The sequence below is a fragment of the Sciurus vulgaris genome (assembly GCF_902686455.1).
Source record: "Sciurus vulgaris genome assembly, chromosome: 7".
Classification (NCBI taxonomy): domain Eukaryota; kingdom Metazoa; phylum Chordata; class Mammalia; order Rodentia; family Sciuridae; genus Sciurus; species Sciurus vulgaris.
In genome coordinates, this window is record NC_136467.1 from 16,729,747 (window position 1) to 16,752,097 (window position 22,351).

The 22,351-nt window shown below is 41.1% G+C and overlaps 2 protein-coding genes across 4 annotated transcripts in view; both read left to right on the plus strand.

The window, feature by feature from the left end:
- The window catches only part of RAET1E (retinoic acid early transcript 1E), a gene marked incomplete at its 3' end in the record, with an annotated part of 56,482 nt that extends 46,748 nt beyond the window's left edge, over positions 1-9,734 (plus strand). Inside the window, exon 5 of the mRNA XM_079149246.1 lies at positions 9,376-9,734. Within this exon, the coding sequence (XP_079005372.1) occupies positions 9,376-9,734 (359 nt within the window). The remainder of the gene's footprint in view (positions 1-9,375) is intronic.
- The window catches only part of LRP11 (LDL receptor related protein 11), a 51,062-nt gene continuing 38,218 nt past the window's right edge, over positions 9,508-22,351 (plus strand). For 2 of the 3 annotated variants that reach the window (XM_079146866.1, XM_079146864.1), the window contains exons 1-2: positions 9,509-10,472; positions 16,988-17,145. In XM_079146866.1, coding sequence (XP_079002992.1) covers positions 9,839-10,472; positions 16,988-17,145 — 792 coding nt within the window. In that variant the 5' untranslated portion in view covers positions 9,509-9,838. Of the gene's footprint in view, positions 10,473-16,987; positions 17,146-22,351 lie in introns of all 3 variants that reach the window. The other variant, XM_079146865.1, reaches the window with a different exon arrangement.

Genomic DNA, 22,351 nt, shown 5'->3' on the forward strand with positions numbered 1-22,351 from the left:
CTAAACATAGGAAGAATACAAATTGTACTTATGATTAACCTATTTATTTTTTATTAAGTGGGGAAAATATCCTTAAACTTAATCATAAACCCCAAGAAAGCAATGAAGACCAAACACCACATCAAATTTCAGAGGAATACACTCTCATATACCTATATATAGCTTTTAGAAAATTTGTATACTCAAAGATATCACAGGCTCCTTACAAATTTGAGCAAATCATAATTGCTTATTTATGATTTCATCTAAGTATTAATGTTAAACTTTATCATATGTTATTTTGTGTCCCAGCACCATGAAATCTCCCCAGTATTCTCTATAATCTGAATCTAAGGATATATTGATTATTAGTATTAAAAGCAACTGCACATGGAGACATGCCACGGCTATGGCCCCCAAGAGGGAGGATGATCTTTCAACAGAACCGTGTCAAGTGTTGTATACTCTACTCCAACAGAACCATGTCAAGTGTTGGAGTGGTAGGAAATAGATGCGGCAGGAGTTTCCATGCTTATTTCGGATAAAGTGGATTTCAAGCCAAAGTTAGTCAGAGGGATAAAAAAAGGACATTTCATACTGCTTAAGGGAACCATAAGTTAGGAAGATATAATGATTGTAAATATTTATGCCCCAAACAATGGTTCATCCATGTACATCAAATAAATTCTTCTCAATTCCAGGAATCAAACAGCTCACAACACAATAATTCTGGGTGACTTTAACACACTGCTGTCACCACTGGATAGATCTTCCAAATAAATACTAAACAAAGAAACCATAGAACTCAATAACAGATTTAACAGACATATATAGAATATTCCACCATCAACCGGCAAATACACTTTCGTCTCAGCACCACATGGATCCTTCTCTAAAATAGACCATATGTTATGCCACAAAGCTACTCTTGGCAAATACAAGAAGATAGAGATACCACCTTGTATTCTATCAGATCATAATGGAATGAAATTACAAATCAATGACAAAATTAAAAAAACAGAGACTACTCCAACACCTGGAGACTAAATAATATGCTATTGAATGAAATATAGATGATGGAAAACATCAGGGAGGAGATAAAAAATTTTAGAGGTAAATGAGAATGATGATACAACATATCAAAATCTCTGGGGCACTATGAAAGCAGTATTGAGAGGAAAATTCATTGCATGGAGCGCATTCAAGAAAAGAATAAAACGTCAACAACTAAATGACCTAACATTACATCTCAAAGTCCTAGAAAAAGAGGAACAGAACAACACCAAAAGTAGTAGAAGACAGAAAATAATTAAAATCAGAACTGAAATCAATGAAATTGAAACAAAAGAAACAATTCAAAACATTGACAAAACAAAAAGTAGGTTCTTTGAGAAATACACAAAATAGACAAACCCTTAGCCTCTCTAACAAAGAGAAGGAGAGAGAAAACTCAAATTACTAAAATTCATGATGAAAAAGGAAATATCACCACTGAAATACGTAACACAATGAGAAGCTACTTTGAAAATCTATACTCCAACAAGATAGAAAATATTGAAGATATCAACAAATTTCTAGAGACATATGATCCTCCCAAACTGAACCAGGAGGACATACACAATTTAAACAGATGAATTTCAAGCAATGAATTAGAAGAAGCCATCAAAAGCCTACCATCCAAGAAAAGTTCGGGACCAGATGGATTCTCAGCCGAGTTCTACATTCCAATACTCCTCAAAGTATTCCAGGAAATAGAAAAGGAGGAAACACTTTCAAATTCATTCTATGAAGCTATATCATCCTGATACCCAAACCAGACAATAACTGTGTTGAGGAAAGACAATTTTAGACTGAAATCTCTGATGAATATAGATGCAAAAATCCTTAACAAAATTCTAGCAAATTGCATACAAAAACAGGAAGACAGTGCACCGTGATCAATTGGGGTGCATCCCAGGGATTCAAGGTTGGTTCAACATCTAGAAATCAATAAATGTAATTCATCACATCAATAGACTTAAGGTTAAGTATCATATGATAATTTCAATTGATGCAGAGAAAGTGTTTGACAAAATATAACACCTCTTCATGCTAAAAACACTAGAGAAAATAGGGATAGTAGGAACTTACCTCACCATTGTAAAGGCTATCTATGCTAGGCCCAAGGCCAACATCATTCTTAACGGAGAAAAACTGAAACCATTCCCTTTAAAAATGGGAACAAGACAGGGATGTACTCTTTCACCACTTCTATTCAACATTGTCCTCGAAACTCTAGCCAGAGCAATTACACAGACCAAAGAAATTAAAGGAATATGAATAGGAAAAGAAGAACTCAAGCTGCCACTATTTGCTGATGACATGATTCTATATTTAGAGGATCCAAAAAACTCCACTAGAAAACTTCTAGACCTCATAAATGAATTCAACAAAATAGCAGGATATAAAATCAACACACATAAATCTAAAGCATTTTTATTCATAAGTGATGAAACATCTGAAAGGGAAATGAGGAAAACAACTCCATTCACAAAAGCCTCAAAAAATAATACTTGGGAATTAATCTAATCAAAGAGGTGAAAGATCTCTACAATGAAAACTACAGAACATTAAAGAGAGAAATTGAAGAAGACCTTAGAAGATGGAAAGATCTCCCATGTTCTTGTATAGGCAGAATTAATATTATCAAAATGGCCATACTTCCAAAGGTGCTATACAGATTAATGCAATTTAAATTAAAATCCCAATGACAGTTCTCCTAGAAATAGAGAAAGCAATCATGAAATTCATCTGGAAGAACCAAAGACCCAGAATGACCAAAACAATCCTGTACAGAAAGAGTGAAGCAGACCTCAAACTCTCTTATAGAGCAATAGTAACAAAACTGGCAGGGTATTGGCACCAAAATAGACAGGTAGACCAATGGTATAGGATAGAAGACACAGAGACAAACCCACATAAATACTAAACAAAGGGGCCAAAATATACAATGGTGAAAAGATAGCCTGTTCAACAAAAGGTGCTGGCAAAACTGGAAGTCCATATGCAGCAAAATGAAATTAAACTCCTATCTCTCACCCTGCACAAAACTCAACTCTAAATGGATCAAGGTTCTAGGAATTAGACCTGAGGCCCTTCACCAAATAGAAGAAAGAGTAGGCCCGAATCTCCATGATGTCAGCTTGGGACCAGACTTCCTTAACAAGACTCCCATAGTGCAAGAAATAAAAGCAAGAATCAATAAGTGGGATAGATTCAAACTAAATGCTTTTTCTCAGCAAAGGAAACAATCATGTGAAAAGAGATCCTACAGAGTGGGAGAAAATCTTTTCCACACACACCTCAGACAAAGTCCTAATCTCCAAAATTTATAAAGAACTTAAAAAACTTTACACCAAAACTATAAAGAACCCAATCAATAAATGGGCTAAAGAACTGGGCAGACACTTCATAGAAGAAGATATACAGGTCATCAACAAATATATGAAAAAGTGTTCAACATCTCTAGTAATTAGAGAAATGCAAATTAAAACCGCCCTAAAATTTCATTTCACTCCAATTAGAATAGCTATTATCAAGAACACAAGCAATAAGTATTGGTGTGGATGTTGGGGGAAAGGCACACTTTTACATTGCTGATGGAGTTGCAAATTGCCACCACTCTGGAAAGCAGTATGGAGATTCCTCAGAAAACTTGGAATGGACCCACTATTTAACCCAGCTATCCCACTCCTCGGTTTATACCCAAAAGACTTAAAATCAGCATACCACAGTGATGCAGTGAGATCAATATTCACAGCAGCTCAATTTACAATAGCTAGATTGTGGAACCAACAGAGATGTCCTTCAATTGATGAATGGATAAAGAAACTGTGGTATATATACACAATAGAATATTACCAGTCATGAAGAAAAACAAAATCATGACATTCTGGTAAATGGATAAAGTTGGAAAATATCATGCTAAGTGAAATAGGCCAAGCCCAAAAAACCAAAAGCTGAATGTTTTCTCTGATAAGTGGATGACGATATATAAATAAGGGGGGTGGCAGCAGGGGGTAGAGAAGAATGAAGGAACTTTGGATGATGTAGAGGAATGATAGTAGAATGAAACAGACAGGATTACCCTATGTATATATACGATTACATGAATGGTGTGAATCTACATTGTGTACAACCATAGAAATGAAAAGCTGTACCCCATTTGTGTGCAATGAATCAAAATGCAGTCTGTGAAAATAAAAAAAAAATTAATAAAACTAAAAAAAAAAAAAAGAAATAAAATCTGCAAAGGATAAAAAAAAAAGTTGGCCACTGGGGTGTTGCTATAGACTGAAAGTTCATAATCCCCTAAAGTTCATAGGTGAAATTTAATCCTCAGTTTGACAGATTTTGGAGATGGGGACTTTGGAAGATGATTAGATCATGAAAGGGAAGGGCTCATGAATGGGGTTAGTGTCCTTATAAAAAAGACCCTAAAGATCTCTCTCATGCTTTCTACCATGTAAAGATACAATGAGGGGCTGAGGCCAAAGCTCAGTGGTAGAGCACTTGCCTAGCATGTGTGAGACATGCTCAGTGGTAGAGCACCTGCCTAGCATGTTCAATCCTCAGCACCACATAAAAATAAATAAATAAATAAATAAAGGTATTGTGTCCATCTACAACTTAAAAAAAAAGATGATACAATGAGAAGACCTCTGTCTATGAACCCAGAAATGGGCCCTCCCCAAAGAATCTGCTGGCAGCTTGATCTTGTATTTTACAGCATCCAAAACTTCAAGAAATAAATTTCTGTTGTTTATAAAACCCATTCAATAACATTCTATTTTTACTGTTCAAACTAAGATATGTGCATCTCATTTCGACATTCAGGAAATGGACTTACAATGCACAAACCTCGGTTTTCTCCATCCTTACCTCTGATTGTCTGATAGCAAAGAAACATATTTCCCACCTTTCCAGACACCATTCTGACATTCTTATCCTCACATTTTTATCCATTGCTAATGTTTTGATGTTTCAGTTTTCAAAACAAAACTGAAAGGAGAATTTGAATTTGAAGATTCTAATTTGAAACTTGGAAGATTCATGATTTATTTCCTTTATCACATATCATAATCCACCCAAATGTCCCTCAGAGTGCACAATGCAATAAAATTTGTTTTTTAGCTTTATTAGTACACAATCAAATACAAGAATACAATTAATTATACCTATGTCAAGTGAACAATTTGATGAGCAATTTGATATATTTATTTACAAGTGAAATTTGATGAACACTTTGATATATTTATTTATGAGTGAAATTATACCATAACCAAATAATGAACACAGATCTATCACCTGTGTTGGCTTCCTTGTACCCTCTGTAATCCTTCCCTCCCTAGTCAACTCCACGTCACATGTTTCATAAGCTTCTTCACTCTGACTGTTAGGAACATGCACTGCTCCCAGGCCTGTGCAAACTCTGTTTTTCTGCCCACTTATTCCCAGTGGTTCTTTCCTTAGCATTGATAGTATCCTTTCATGCATGTACTCAATCAATAGTCCCATGAATACCCAAGAAAATCCTCTGCAGATCTGCAGAACTCCAACACTCTCATTTTTTTGTTTGTTTGTTTCACTTTTGTTTGTTTGTTTATGCTGGGGATTGAACCCAGGGGCACTTAATCTCTGAGCCACACCCCCAGTCCTTTTTATTTTTTGAGACAGGGCCTCACTGAGTTGCTTAGGGCCTTTCTAAATTGCTGATACTGACCTCAAACTTGCCATCCTCCTGCCTCAGCCTCCAAAGCTGCTGGAATTACAGCATGTGCCTCCATGCCCAGTGCAGAACCCTTTTCCTGTGTAGCCTTCTCTTCTCTGGTGCTCTGCCCTATGCATCTAGCCACCATGGCCTCCCTGGAGTCTCAGTTCTAGATTTTGTTTTCTCAGCTCAGACTGCCAGGCTGCTTTGGGTTCCCCTACTTGCTCTGCAGCTTTCGAACACTCTCCCTGTAATAACAATTAGGAGGTTCACCTCTTTTGTCTCCCTTCTCCCAGTTCCTGCATGGTTTGTTGCCCAATGTCTGAAAACCATTGTTTCATACATTGTTTCCCTGGTTTTTATTTCAGTTTGCAGGGAACTTCCTGCCTTTGTTATTTCATCACAGGTGAAGGCAAAGTCAAAGCTTATTTTTAAAAAAATAAAAATGACTGACCACAATCTCATGGTAAAAAAAAAATTCAACTTAATGTGAAATCTTATAAGGTAAAAAATGAGCAATGACCTCCAGGCCCCTATCTCACATCCTAGAAATAACCACTGCTAAGGATAAGCAAATGTTAAATTCTTTCCACTTTTCACAGAAAAAAAGAATGACTCTTGTGCAGTTACAGAGGTGGGGCAATCTTTGGTGGTGCTGGAAGAGTTTGGAAATAAATGCCCCTGGGAAATACTGCCCTATCCCATGGAACATATCATTTACATCTCATCCTGTATTGACCTGTCTTTCACTGTCCCAAAGAAAGGAATGAGGATCATGTGTCCATCTCAAAATTTTTGTGAAAGCCACATGAAATCATTGTGAAAGCGATTGGCAAACTTTGAAACTATACACAATCATTAGTTAATAGTACATCATTACCACTTGTTTACATTTCACATTAATAATTATGAGAATAACAAACCATTAGAAGGTTTGATGATACCCTCAGGGCCATTTTTATCACAAGTGAAAGTTTCTCTTCATAAAAATCCTGCCAAAACTCTCCAAGGCCTATGGCAATAAAAGAATCTTCATATTGTTTCAAGGTCATCTTAAAGTGGTCATAGCTGTGTGGAATAAATATCTATAAGTGGAAGAATCTCTAGTCCAAAGTATAAAATACTGAACCCACATGCAGAAACATCCCATTAAAAAAAAGCATTATCCAAGAGAAGAGTGCTGGGAAGAAAGGAAGGTTTCATTCCATCATCAAAGAAAGAAAATGCAGCTTGGCTCACAAGTCTGCTTTTTAAGTCCAGTGGGTAGAAGAATTAGATAGAGGGTAGGAATAATGAGGAAGAGGGCCAGGCTTATAAAAAGGATGAATTTTCATGTCTTTCCTGGGAATAAGTGCAGATCCTCCAGGAACTCCGGTGCTACCTTTTTTCGCTCCTTTAGTCATCTGGCGTTTTCTGGCTTTGGTGGCTGGTAATTGTCTTTAGTCTTAAGAGACTAGACAAGTCTAGGTCAAGTTGATACCAACGTTTACCGGTGACGAGTTCTGCTCCCTCTAATGTTGAAGTTTGAACACTAGAGAAGCACGCCAAGGCAAGCATATTAAGCAGGTTTTATTTAAAAATAGTAATAATACAGACTTCTCCCGGGAGTGAGAAGGGGGCCATGGCTGATGTTTTAAAGTCCCCCAGAAGTGAGCGTACCCTACATCTTTTACAGGTTAAGGTCTCTTTTGTTCTCCAATTCTCTCCCCGCTTATCTCTCCTTCCTGCCTAGTGACTAGGCCTGGTTTTGCAGGTGAGATGTAAAAAGTGAGAAGCAGATGGGACAGGGGGAGGGCCAAAGTGATTCAGCCAGGTAAAGGCCCAGGGGGCATTAATTAGCAGCTCCTTGCTTGCAGTCCTTGATAAAGGCAGATAAATTTGGTAATCAATAGGCTCCAAAGATCTTTGACATTCCATTCTTTTAGGGGCAGTATCCAACTTCCAGAGGCAGATGGCTTTCATGGCCTCCTTTTCCTCAATTTGACCCCATTCCCTATTTCTACACTGCTTGTCCCCAATTCTGGCTTCAAAGTTAATCCTATATTACAGTTTGAACACAACATTTCTCAAATGATCAACATATTCTCAGGCAAATACTTTAGATTCCAACCCGAACATTAAGGCAACAAAGGAGACAGACACAAGACAGAGATACCAAACATTTTCAGACTGTTCCAGTCACTGTCAGACCTCTGTGGGGCCAAGAGAAGAATCAGTGTTTTCAGCAAAAGGGCCCTTCAGATCCCTGAGGAGTAACCTAGGTGAGTAACCATTACCATCAGAGCCCACCTCAGAGGTGACATCTACGGCAAAGCTAGTGGGACACTGATACGTGCTACCCAGCTGTGTGGCCTCCAAAATTAGTGATTTTTAAGTGAGACTACAGGGTTTAAGTTTTTCCCCAGTAACAGTATATTTCTTTCGGTCTCAAAGTCAGACACAGCTCTCTTAAAACTTTGCAATATCTTGGAATGGCAAGAAACATCAGGCTATTTTCCTCCTCTTTCTTTCTCTTTCTATTTTTACCTTCTAATTTTACCTCCTACTCTGTTCTGGGTCTATAAGCAATGTGTTCCTAAGTGTCAGTTCTGGAAATAAAAAATATGGTAGAAAAATATATATAGCAGAAACTGCTTTTTTCCTACCCAATAATCATTCGTCTCTTCTTTAAAAATACATTTTAAGACGGTTCAACTCACAATGTCCGGCTTCTAGGCAAATATTTTGTGTGAGTTTGTGTGTGTGTGTGTGTGTGTGGTGCTGGAGATTGAACCAAGGGCTTTGCACATGCAAGGCAAGCACTCTACCAACTGAGCTATAACTCCAGCCAGGAAAAATTTTTAACACAAGCTAAAAAGCAAGATATATATCCTATAATCAGGAGGGGAAAAAGTGAATTGACAGAAACCTACTCAAAAATAAACAAGATGTAAAAGCTGCTCACAGATGGCTAGAACTCTAACGTGTATGATCCAGGGTTGGGCACTTTTTTATGCCTTATGTCATGTAAAGCACCACACCCCTGGATTTTACATGATCTAACGGCTGGAGGCTCCCCTAACCAGGCAGTAGAGATTGCTGGGTTCATTGCTGGGTTGTTTATTTTTGTTTGTTTTTTGTTGTTGTTTTGTTTTTGTATCAGGGATTGAACCTAACCACATACCCAGCCCTTGTTCCTTTTTTTATTTAGAGATAGGGTCTCGCTAAGTTGCTTAGGGTCTTGCTAAACTGCTAAGCCTGAGTTTGAACTCACAATCCTGCCTCAACCTCCGGAGCCGCTGAGATGATAGGCGCGCCCAGCTTGGGTTCAGATTTTCACATATGTTCTTGGAAATTTGAGTGAATGTAGTACTGCTTTCTATATTTTCAAACAGAAAAACAGCATTCGATACTCCCCTCCTCACACCCACCTCTGCTGTACTGTCCAAGCACAGTCTCCTGAGCCTAACTGGAAACAAGGACTTGGACGGGAGTTGAGCTGTCCCTGGCACGCCCCTCCTCTGGTATAATCCTTGAAGTCACAAGGATTTGTGGAAAGACCCTCCCTTCCCAACCAGCAGCTTGTACTCGACCCCGGTAGGCTGATCAGGTCCGGTTGGTTAATGAATTCTGCTGGGCCTGGACTCCAACCGGGCCCTCCCCAGCAGGTCCGCGGGAGCAGCCCGCCTACACCTCCTGGGCACGCGGGGCGGGGCGGGGCGAGGCGGCGGGGCTCGGCTCCACCTGCCCGGGAGCAGCCGGCTCCGCCCAGCCGCGCGCCGAGGGCTGGGCTCGCTGCGGCTCCGCCCCCGCCGCGGCCACTGTTCTCCAACCTGGTGCTGATCCACGTCGAGGTCGGCTCTCCTCCACGGTGCAAGCGGGCGTGTGGTCCGAGAAGCGCCTCCGCGGAGGGCGAGGAGCCGCGCCAGTGCCCCCGGCTATGCCTCCTGCTGCTACGGTTCCCGCCGGCGCCCGTGCGCCCGCGGCCTTGGAGGCGCAGCCGGGCCCCGGGGACGCCCGGGTTTGAGGCCGGGGCCTAGTTGCCCGCCGCGGCCGCACAGGAGGGGCCCAGGCCCACCTCCCCGCCTGCCTTCGCGCTTGGCCGGCCTAGGCTCGCTCCCCTCCGCTGCCATGGCTGTCGCCTCCCAGCAGGTCGCGGGCTTCGTGCGTCCGCAGCCGCGGCGGCACCAGGCGCTGCGCGGGTTGCTGCTGCTCTGCTTGTGGCTGCCGAGCGGCGGTGCGGCCGTGCCACCCGGGGCGCCGCTGTCCGAGCTGCACGCGCAGCTCTCGGGCGTGGAGCAGCTGCTGGAGGAGTTCCGCCGGCAGCTGCAGCAGGAACGACCGCAGGAGGAGCTGGAGCTGGAGCTACGCGCCGGCGTCGGCCCGCGGGAGGGCTGTCCCGGCCCGGGCGGCGACGGCTACAGCGCCATGCCCGACGCCATCATCCGGACCAAGGACTCCATTGCTGCCGGTGCCAGCTTCCTGAGGGCGCCGGCGGCCGTGCGGGACTGGCGTCAGTGTGTGGCGGCCTGCTGCTCCGAGCCGCGCTGCTCGGTGGCGGTGGTGGAGCTACCCAGGCTGCCGGTGTCCCCGGCGGTCGCGCTCGGCTGCTACCTCTTCAACTGCACTGTGCGCGGCCGTAGTGTCTGCAAGTTCGCACTGCACCGTGGCTTCAGCAGCTACAGCCTCAGTCGCGCCCTGGACAGCGAGCAGGAAGACCTGGAAGCTGAAGCTCTGTCCACCGCCTGGGCCTCGCCGCGGCTGGGTAAGCGCGACTGAAGGGCCGGCTGTGGCCAATCTGCTTGGGTCCCTCTGTCCTTTCACCTGTTGGGTGACTGTGCTTTTCCAAACATCTGAGAGACCCTCATGGGCAGAACGACTGGCCTCCCCTCACCAACTCACTCCAAGTTCCAAGTATTTTAAACTGCGGGTAACCCGAAGGATGGCATTGATTTCTCAATCTTAGGGATGGTTCCTGAGAAACCCTTGTAGATTGACAGAAGCCGAGGTGGTGGACTGCTACTCGAATTTTCTAGGCTTGGGGAGCTGGTCTAAAAGGATTGGAGGAAATTTGATTTTAAAAAGTAGAAAAGCTCGTGGAGGGGGTTATTTTAGTTTCATAGGTTTTATAAGGCATGGTTTGGGTCAGCTAATTGCAAGAGCAAAATCTACATAAGAAATTGCTCATAACACCTACCCTGTTTCTTGGCATGACTCTCAGGACGAATTATTATGCCTGTGCTTAGTTGCTTCATCAGACAAAAATGGGAAGGAAAACTACTGTTCACTTTAATACAGAGTAAAAAGAAGGGACTTGCTTTTAGATTAAAATAAGAAAGTTTAAAGCATGTCTCTTTTTAAAAGAGCTAAAAATGATGCCAGTTCAAAGGTTTTACCTTCTGCAAGTGCTGTAAATGAGAGTCCAGACACATATAGGAGGCACAAAAATTGTAACTGTTGGAAAATTAACATCGCTGAGGGATTAAGACCTTGCTTGAGTCCCTCCTGTCATCAGACTCAATGTTTCATCATATAAATTGATGTTTGATTTATAATAACATGAATAATATCCTTAGCAATTTTGGGAAGTAGGGTAACCTCAGCCCCTTTGGAAATCTAGCTTCTCCGTGTGGTTTCATCAAGAAGGGTCTGGAAAATCTTTGTCTATGGTGCCCTGCCTTCCTCCCGCAGCTCCACTGAGATAAGGCTGAGAGTTTTTGTCAGGGGAGGAGACATCAAAAGACCACTCAGCCTTGAGCTGACTGGGGGAAGGACCTGGTGGTATTCTCTGAAGATGGGGCAGGCAGCACCCTCACCTGGACACCTACCAGCCTCCTTGAGTCCTATCCCATGGCTCTTGTCCTTCCTCTCTGCCCAAAGAGGCAACAAAGTATCCTGGTTCTCACTGCTGATCTGAAAGAAACTGACATTGCCAAGAGGAGCTTCCTATGAACCCAGGGGGAAAGGAAACTAAATAGGAAGGGAGTATGTCCAGGGAAGTTAACAACAAAAAGTTTCAGTTGCTGAAAGCTTCCAAGTCATTTTTCTTCGTTCTTCCTTCATTGTCCTTCCTTTCTCTAGGGAGAGTTTTTCTAGGAATTTCATTTTGTAGGTGTTTGGAGATAAGATGAAGTAACCACTGGATTGGTCTTTATTTCTGGGAGAATGCTGACAGACTCAGACTTCAGTCCCCAGCAACAGGGAAATGTGCAAGGTGCAGCCCGGGTTCAGAGGCTCCCTTGTCTGCTCTGCATGGAGGGCAATTTTCCCAGGGTCCTGGGTTTCCGTACCCAGATGTTTTACTTGAAGTTCTTTATGCTTCTGAGACTATTGAGTTTTTCCTTTTTAAGTTCTTTCTTTTTTTTTTTTTTTTTTTTTTTTTTTCTGAATCTTGTGAGCATATGGAGTTGGAGTCTCAATGACAGTCAAGAAAAGTTGTTACCAGGATCATTTGCAGTGAGATAAAGGATTAGGAAGAAATAGCAAGGGACCAAGTGAGATGGCACATAGTTATAGCAGAACCCATCAACCTGTTTGTTGCCACATCTATTGAGTTTGGAGTTGAAAGATGTTCTGAGCTCTTCACATACGTGTACTCTCAACTCACAACAGCTTCAAGATCTAGGTTCTGTTACAATCCCTAGCGCATAGGAAAGTTTGTGAAAGAAAGCCGCTTGCCTGAGGGTCACACAACAGGTGGGTTGTGGAGCTGAGATGTGGAGCAGCTATGTACTTTCCCCAGCCACCCCTGGGTTGGAACTAAGCGGCTATGGGGGATGATGGGAGAATGCAGGAATACGTGGAAGATGCTGGAGAGATTTCTCCAAGTGACTGGACCTGCCTGGTAGGGCTCCTAAGAGCCTGTAGGGTGCTTACAGTCCTGAGGCCAGTTTTGAGTTGGGGCTCCTCCACATATAAGTCCCTGCTAATCCCCTTCAGACTGGAGTGCATACTTGTCTTCCAGCTCAGGTCGTCAGGAGGATTAAGGGTGGACATACCTTGTGCATGATCAAGGTGGCACACATGACCATGATGTCATTACAGGACCCTGGCTGGATTATACAGTTGGCTGGCAGAGTAGGAGGACTGTCATGATGAAAATGAGGAAAGGAGGGAAGGAGGGGTAGGTGGGAGCTGGATCACGGAGAAGCTGAGAATATAACCTCCCAGGAGTCAGGGCCAGAACTTGCACATTGTTCCACTGCATAGCCTGAAACCCAGTATCTCAGGGAAGAACTTGGGAAGGCATCCCCTTCCATGTCAGGGAAACTCAAATAGGCAGAGTTCTGCTCTCCCCTTGGAAGACCACCTCCTGCCACCCGCAGCCTGCCTCTCAGCTGCTCCAAGTGCAGAGGAAGAAATTGGCCATCCTGTCAAGGTTGATCCCTCCCCAGCTAGTGACCAGTCTCCTCCAAGGGACTTAGTTTCTCACATTTTCATCTCCCTTTTGTCTTGTAAATAAATACGTACATTTAATAAATAATATTAAAGTCACTGGTTAGCAATGTTGGGGAAAACAACTCTAACCACCCACAAATTCCAGATGGATTAAAGAATCTCTTTCTGAATTAAGCCAAAGTTTACTCCATAGATAGGAAAACTTAAAAATAAAACTACTGTTACATATCTGGAAGCAATATAACTTTCTGGTCAATTCAAGACATGATAAAGGAAAAGTTTACATTATGGACATAGTCATAAAAACTATGTCAAGAAACTAGAAATAAATTGTAAACAAGAGTCTAGGAAAATGTGAGATTAAAATATTCATTAATAAAGTAAGCCAAGCCAAAAAAACCAAAGGCCAAATATTTTCCCTGATAAGTGAATGATGGCACTTAATGGGGGTAAGGGGGTGGAGGGTAAGAGAAGAATGGAGGAACTCTAAATTACATAGAGGGAAATGAGAGGGAGGAGGAGGTGGGGGTATGAAAGATGATGAAATGAGACAGACATCATTACCCTATGTACATGTATGATTACACGAATGGTGTGTTTCTACATTGGTGCACAACCATAGAATTGAAGAGTTGTATGCAATATGTGTACAATGAATCAAAATGTAGTCTGTAAAAATAAACAAATAAAAAAATTCATTAATAGAACATATATGAGTCAGTAAGAAAAACGAAAATAATTGGGCAAAGGACATGACCAAACAGCTTTCAGAAGAGGAAGTGTAGTTGATGAGCATATGAAAAGGTTCAGCTGCAGAAGTAATCAAAAGAAATGTCAAAGCCGGGCATGGTGATGCACACCTGTAATCCCAGCATTTCAGGAGGCTGAGGCAGGAGGATCGAGTGTTAAAAGCCAACCTCAGCAAAAATGAGGCACCAAACAACTTAGTGAGACTGTCTCTAAATAAAATACAAAATAGGGCTGGGGATGTGGCTCAGTGGTTGAGTGCCCCTGAGTTCAATTCCTGGTACCCAAAAAATAAAAATAAATTAAAAAAAAAATAAAGAAATGTCAATAATTGGGCTTATTAAATTGACAAAAATAAGTATATTCTTAACTTAGCATGAATGTGGCAAACTTTAGGTACTCTTGTGTAGTCACTGAGATTGTTAATTTGTACCACCCCCTTGGAAACCAATTGGGAAATACATAGCAGAGACCACTAAAATATGTATTTATTCTTCTGGAATATTTTTCAGGAAAATGATCCATGCTAAAGAAAAAGTTCAGGAAAAAAGTGTTTAGTATGGCATTATTTATAATGGTGGGGGAAATTGGGTAACAAAGTAAGTGTCCAGATAGAGATTAGGAAATTTAAATGGCAATTGTAAAATTTATGTAATTACATGGGCAGTGCTAGGATGTGTACATAAATATTAATAGGTGCAATATATATCCATAAGCTAGTGGATTCAATTCTGAATGTGAAATTATATTTATGGTAACTGGAATACATTTAGGGGTACCTCAAAGTATAGTAGAAGGAGCCTTTGAGTTAGAAATATCTGGACTGACATCTAAGCTGATAAATTGAGCACTTGTATGTGTGATTTTCAGCAATAACAGCCTCTCTGAGCCTAGGTTCCTTATCAGTAGTATGCAGATCATAATACCTACCTCAGAAAGTTTTAGTGAAAGTTAAGTGAGGTTAGGCCTGTCAAGCACTTAGTGCGGTTTCTGGTAGAAAGAGCCGTCCAATAAATGGCAACAATTATAATTATAGAACTATAATTATATATGATCATCTGCATCCTGTGGAGAAAAACTAGAACAGTACAGACCAAAAATAACAATAATCATATTGGGATTGTGGGTAAGTTTTTTCTAAAGTGTAGCATCTTAAAACTCCCATGATGGCTTTTACCCATGTTTCCAAGCCTGCTTCCTTATTTAGTCTGGCATTGCCTCCATATCTCACTTCAGGGTGTTTTCTGATTTCTTAGTGTAGTCTGTGTTCATAACCAAACATCTTCCTTGTCTTGAAGTCTCTGTTCACAGCAGTGTTTTGTGAATGAGGCCAGCTTCATACTCTTCTCTGGAGAAAACCTCACTTTGATGTGCTCAGTCTAAATTGGTGCAAGTCTTATTTTACCTCTATATGTCTTACCAACTGTGTTTAGCTTTAAAAAACAATCAGTGTTTCCATAGTACTTAACATAGGATTATTACATTTTTATGAGGAAAACCCAACATTATATTTATCTTGTTCTTCATTAGCAGGGCAACTATTGTTAAGTGGTGGCAACCTCCTTTTCCTGTTGTCTTTTACTTACTTTAAGGATTGTTTCTGGATAGATAAGCTCTGGCCTATTTCAAAATACATTTTACAGTGTAATTGGAACTTTAACTCCATTATTTCAGACACATCACAGGTCAATTTAGAGGGTATAAGGATTTCACTACGTTCATAAATCATAACTTAAAGCTGACATAAGTGAAAGTAAATGACTAAAATAATTTTCTCTCTTTCAGGAGAGGCAGGATTAATTGGCTTTATAATCTGTGAGATATTTCCGTACTTCCTGATCATTCACTTGGCTTATTTCAATCAGTTACCGGTTGTGTTAGTCAACTTTCCATCACTATAATGAAATACCTTATAAGGAGAAAACGCTTATTTTGGCTCAGGGTTCTGGAGTTTCCTGTCCAAGGTGACCCTATTGCTTTGGGCCTCTGGCCAGGGTGGCACATCATGGCAGCAGTATCTAGGGGAACAGGCTACTTATATCATGAATTGGGAAGAAAAAGAAAGTGAGAGGCGTCCCAGGTCCAGTCATCCTCCTCAAGGGCATGATTCCAGTGACCTCGGGCCTCCCAGTAGGCCCCACCTCCTACAGGTTTCATCACCTTCCAGTAGCACCACCCTGGGGACCGCGCCTTTAGTACATGGGTCTTTGAAGGACTTAGCATCCCAACTGTCCTGTAAAAAGGGTCTTATCTTCTCAATGGACAAAATGTATCTCTTGGCAATAGCATATAATAAACAATTGAACTTATTCCCTGTAACCTTAAGTTATTTAGTTCCATCCTAGATCAAAGCCAAATACATACTAGTTTTACTGTTTTAAGACATCTCAAAAGAAATTCAGTGTGCTGCTTCTGTCATAAAAATTTTAAACGTTCTAAACCTCTTCTGTGTTCCTAGATGATAAACTAGTCCAGAGAATTTCTTTTTAGGATTCATGTAGTATGGCTCCAAGTTTGTCTTAATTGGCCAAATTTAATATATTTCCCATCCATTGAACACTTTATATTACTTTTTACATTAAAAACTTGAAGATAGGGCTGGGGAGATAGCTCAGTTGGTAGAGTGCTTGCCTCAGAAGCACAAGGCCCTGGGTTCAATCCCCAGCACCACCAAAAAAAAAAAAAAAAAAAAAGTAATTTTGGTTTCATTGAGGTTAGTTTCAGGAATCTTTTTAAAAATAAATTCATTTAGTAGACCTTTGAACTTAAGTCATTTATAAAGTACTGAAAAATTCACTCCAGAGAATATAACTGCTTCTTGGTTTACATGTTGGTGGGCCCCAGCACATTTTCTTTCCCTGACAACTTTGTCCATAGCTACTGCTAGTAGCCAGCATACCATACTTTATCTTCTGCATACATCACAGCTAACTTTCTATATTCATAATATATCACTTTTTTATTATTTTTTATGTAAAGAGAATACAATGAAATCAATAGGAAAATAAATTCTGGTTATTCATTCTCTTAGCAGTTCTTTCCTGGACCAAATCTATTCAACAAACACCAAACCACTCTTCATAAATTAGAAAAAACAGAAGCATTTCTCTTATGACTATTCATTTTCTTTCACAGACAAGGATGAACCTCCACTTAGCAAGGCTGGGCAGGATGTGATTTTGCATCTGCCCACAGATGGAGTGATTCTGGACGGCCGTGAAAGCACGGATGACCACGCCATTGTCCAGTATGAGTGGACACTGCTGCAGGGTGACCCATCAGTGGACATGAAGGTAACTCATGTCATCCTTGATAGTGAGAACTGAGGCTTCTGGGAAAAGGTCTTTTGCTCAAAAGGTCCTTTTGCTCATGTTCCCCCAATGCCTATAAGTTAGTGGAAGAGGCATAAAATGGAGAAAGTGTAAGATTGATAGTAGAAAACATGGTTTCTTTATACCTTTACTTTTCTACTGAGTGACCAATGATTTTGAGCACTTGTTTTGAAGCTTACCTCATTCTTGCTACTTTTTCTTGACAAAAGTATTTCTAGGAAAAAACATCTTAGTTTTGTTTCAGTGAGTCAGATTACTTTTAAAAAACTTTCTTTTTTTTAGTTCAAGACTCAAATAGAAAGTTTGAAAAACACCAAGGAATATAAAGAGAAAAATGGCAATAGAATGAACTCATTCTTCACAAGATCCAGAAAGAAAACACGGTACCTGGTTGTTTGACCCGTTGTGCCCACTTCGATGAGAACGAGGGTGGCGTGGGGCTTTCCTGCTCAGGTGCCCGTGTTCTCTGTCAGGCTCACCTGGACACGGCTGGGTGTGCTGCCCATGGAAGTGAGGCACCTGTCCAGACACTGTCTGTACACAGTGGATTTTGAGTCATGAGACAAGTCAGAATCCTTTCTAGATAGGAGCGTGTCCTGGGTGAGGCACAGAAACTTCATCCAGACCACTCTCTTCAGAGGGAGCTGGAGGAAGAGGGAGAACAGAACACCAATTTGTACTCTAGTGGGACAAAACAAAAACAGCAGTCAGCCCGTTACTATAACACAACGTGTACTGGTTTTACTCATAGGGGTTGAATTGGACTGGACCTCCGCTTAGCATCTTATTGTGCCTGTCACTCAAATAAGAACCTTCTCCAGCATCCCTTCCAGGGGTCATCTGCCCAACTCCTCCAGAAATGGAAGCTCACTGTTATGCATCATGTCCTATGACATTGCTAATCAGCTTTAATTATTAGGCAAACAGGATGTACCGCCTCATTACCACTATGTGTTAGTGCTGGGCCTTCCCTATGGAAAAACACTGAATACATCTCTTTGTTCTGTGTAAAATCCCTTCAGCCCATTTTCAGACCATCCACCACCCAACCTAGTTTGGATTTTCTTAGACGATTCCACACCCTTTTTAAAACCTGGCACCCCCAACTGAATCCCATATTTATGCTGTGGTTCTTCCTGATAGCCTGTTACGTATCCAGGCATTGTCTCTATTGCTATTAATGAAGTTTAATTTACATGAACTATTTTAGTGGCTGCATCACACAACAAATTCTTGCCGAATCTTTTCCCATTAGCAAAGTTACCTACAACCTGCTTTGTCTTTCCACACGACTGCTGTCATAATGGCCTCTACCCTCTCCTGTGTTTGTGTAATTGAATTACTGAACCTAAACCAAGGACCTCTGTTTATCCCTCTTACATTTTAGCGTTGGGGTTTTTCTCTACAGCAGGAATAATTTTGAGTGCCATCCATCTTATTTATTATCTTGTATGCTTATGTCAGCTGCAAGATTTATTATCTTAATTGAAATTTTGAGAATTCAGGTTAATCAGGAAAGATATATGGACAAGCCATCAATCATTCCACTTGGAATTTCCTTGGGATGAAACACTGACTGTGACTTGGCATTTCAGGGATGTATTTGTTCAAGAACCTGAAATTTGCCTCCATCATCCTCTGGCTTTTCATACTTGGTATTGAAAACTTTATTCTATAAGTGATGAATTGCATATATGAGTGTTAAATAAAGGTAATGCTAATGATTCAGCATTTAATTTATTGAAGATATTTCTAAAGGAGTGATAAAATTAGTATTATGCATAATCATTTAACTGACTACTATGTCATCAAGAGGAAACTGGACCAGTTCCCCTAGCCAGGTATATAACAACAGTGGCAGGCAAATCTAACATTACAAAGTTATCATCTAGGTAATAAAACCAGCATCTGCTACCATTGTGTCTCTCTTATAATGGTGTACATTCATGAATGACCTCAAAAGTAAACACTCATTGTCCCACTGTGATGTCACCATAACTGTAGCTACCAGGAGCCTGACTCAGTGCCAGGCAATTTAGACCTATCTGTAATTCTCAGAACAACCTCCCATATAGGTTTATCTGCACTGTGTGGATTGATTGTCAAGAAAATTGTGAAAGACCTTGAAATGGCCAAAAGATTACTGGACCTTTCAGTAGAATACTGGGGGTTGGCTAGAGGGTCCTTCATGGTTAGCATTTGAAAGATGTAGAAAACTAATAGTCATGCAAATGATTCTTGTTTGTAGAAATACAAATACATTTTTTCATATATAGATGCAATTGATTTTCACTCTGGAGACAAGATTTCCAATATGACATATTAACACCTGTCATTTCTAATCAATCTAGTAATAAACTTATTTATTAGTAAACTCATTTCCATTTTGTATGTACTAGCAACTTCATTTCTGCATTCATGACTATTTTGTGTATCTAGATTCTCCTCTCAATCAGTTGAGCATATTATTAGTTTCTTCTGTAATTCATGAGTTAAATAACATTTTTGACACATGTTCACATTACATTTTTTAGGAGTCATGGCTTTACCATTTGGAGAATTTTTCCCTAATGGTAAATAACAACACTTAGGGGCCATCACTCTGATTCCTTTAGCTTGAGCAGCCTGGCTTCACACTCCAAATTTTCCAACAAGAAAATTGGGACTCAGATCAAATCACCCTTTGTCTGAGAATGGTATCCAGCTTGACTGGAATGTTAGTGTGCTCCTCCTTCAAGCTGCAGAATGGGGCTCATGTGGGAGGTTTTTGGAAATGGAGGAAGGCAGTTACAGCATTTTGACATTGGTACCCTGTTCTTAAGTCCCCTGACTCCCACCACCCTGCAGCCCTTCTTGACCAGGTTTTCCATGGGGGCCTTTCCTAACCCCTTCCCGACTGCTGCTCCCTGGCTCCTCCTCCCATCTTCCCTGGGTGTGCACAGACTTTTCACTCCCTCTTGATTCCTGGGTAGTCAAGTCTTCCTTTGTCCTGAGAAACTTTTAGACCATGTTTGAGGACCTATCTTTCATATCCAGGTGACCCAGTCGGGTGTTCAAACAACAGTGAAGAAAGCCAATGAGGCTGGGTAAGGGCATTCCCTGTAATCCCAGCAACTTGGGAGGCTGAGGCAGGAGGATAGCAAGTTCAAAGCCAGCCTCAGCAACTTAGAGAGGCGCTAAGCAACTCAGTGAGGCCCTGTCTCTAAATAAAATACAAGGTCTGGGGATGTGGCTTAGTGGTTGAGTGCCCCTGAGTTTCGTCCTTGGTACCCCCAAAACAATCAAACAAACAAACAAAAAAGCAAACGAGATCCTCACCCTTAAAGGAATTATGCTGCCAGCTCATTATGATAAAACTAGTAGCTAACCTTTTCTTAGCATCTAGTATGTGTCCAGTACTGTAAAAAGCAATTCTCCTGGCTTAAGCATGTAAGAAAACTCATGTTCCTAACTTTTTCCCTTCATTTTATGGTCAGAAGAAAGAGACTGTCCACTAGACTTTAAAGTTATTTATTTTCTTCCCTTGAACATGATATTCTATATCCACTTAATGAATGTTAACCTATAATACATTCTTATATGCAGAAGACACATTAGGTGACACTGACTTTCTCAATTATTAAACATCACATTTAAGTCTGAAGTCAGAATGTAAACTATGACTTTTAGGAACATGATATCAGTATGTTCATTTAGTAACATTAACATTGTTACCAAGGGAGATTCAGGATCACAAGTCAGTGGATTGATTAATATTCATCAAATACTAATAATGAAGTAATCAGATCCACTTGGACTACTCCTCAAAACACCATAACTGGATGGTCTATAAACAGAAATTTTATTTCTCACAGTTGTGGGTACTAGCAAGTCTGAAATCAAGGTGCTCTCAGATTCAGCGTCTGGTGAAGATGTGCTTTCCAGTCTGTAGTCAGCATCTTTTTGCCATGTCGTCAGAAAGACATGTAAGCATGCTAGCTTACATGCTGGAAAAAAATTTTAAAAACTGGTATTACTTATTTTGTATTCTCCCAAACATTCCTAACCACTGAAATCTCAGTTAGAGAGATGGAATTGTATCAGAAAACAGGCTGTCATACATTGTTTTGGTCAGAGACCAACCATCAAAGGCTCTGCTACTGCTGAACAGAAGATCTCAATTTTGGGGGGTAGGGGGTACCAGGAATTGAACCTGGGGGCACTTAACCACTGAGCCACATCCCAGCCCTTTTTTATATTTTATTTAGAGACAGGGTATCGCTGAGTTACTTAGCGCCTTGCTAAGTTGCTGAGGCTGGCTTTGAACTTGAAAGAGCCTCCTGCCTCAGCCTCCGAAACTGCTGGGATTACAGGTATGCACCGTTGTGCCCAGCTGGATCTCACTTCTGGTTTTATTAAAGGTAAATCATCTCTCTCTTTTCAAGTTCCAAATTGGGTATGTTGTGTGTACATGTTTATATGTTTGTGTTTTTTATCCTGAAACTTGGAGCATGTTTGTGAAATACTTTGAATCCTCTTTCTAGTGTCAAATTAACATGAGAAAATGTCTAGAGGGGTACCTGATGCCTTGAAGGGACAATGTCTATTTTCTGGTTCTACACTTTCTAAATGTCTGATATCAAGGCAAGACAGCTTTTGTTATCTAAATGAATAAAAAGGGCCAGGGAAGGGATGTGTAATCTTAATAGATCTAAATGTGTGAGTGCACCCAGGATGTTGAACTGAGTGTTAGGATCTGAACCTGGATCCAGTGTTTTCCTGCACTGGGAATGAGGGGCCTAGGGACATATGCAAAGCCTAGATGGAGGGGTTGGTCCTTTGCAGAGAGATACTCTGTCCTTCCAGCCCAGTGTGGAAAAGGAGACTTCCAAGCACTTCCCAGGCCTGCAAAGTTTTAGACTCACACTGGCACACTGAGCTTCGATGCCTATGCAGCTCCTGGCTTCATGGCATTGTCTGTGATTTGAACCATTCACCAGTGTTTTATCCAGAGCAGTCGATGGGTCACCTGGGAGTGCTTGTTAAGTGCAGAATCCCAGACCTCATTCTCCAACCCTGTGACTCAGACTCAGCTGGGCCTGGAACACCTTAGCAACAGTTCTGGGTAATTATTAAGCAGCACCAGGTACAGCCACCACTGTATCTCGTTATATTGCCTGTAAATGGT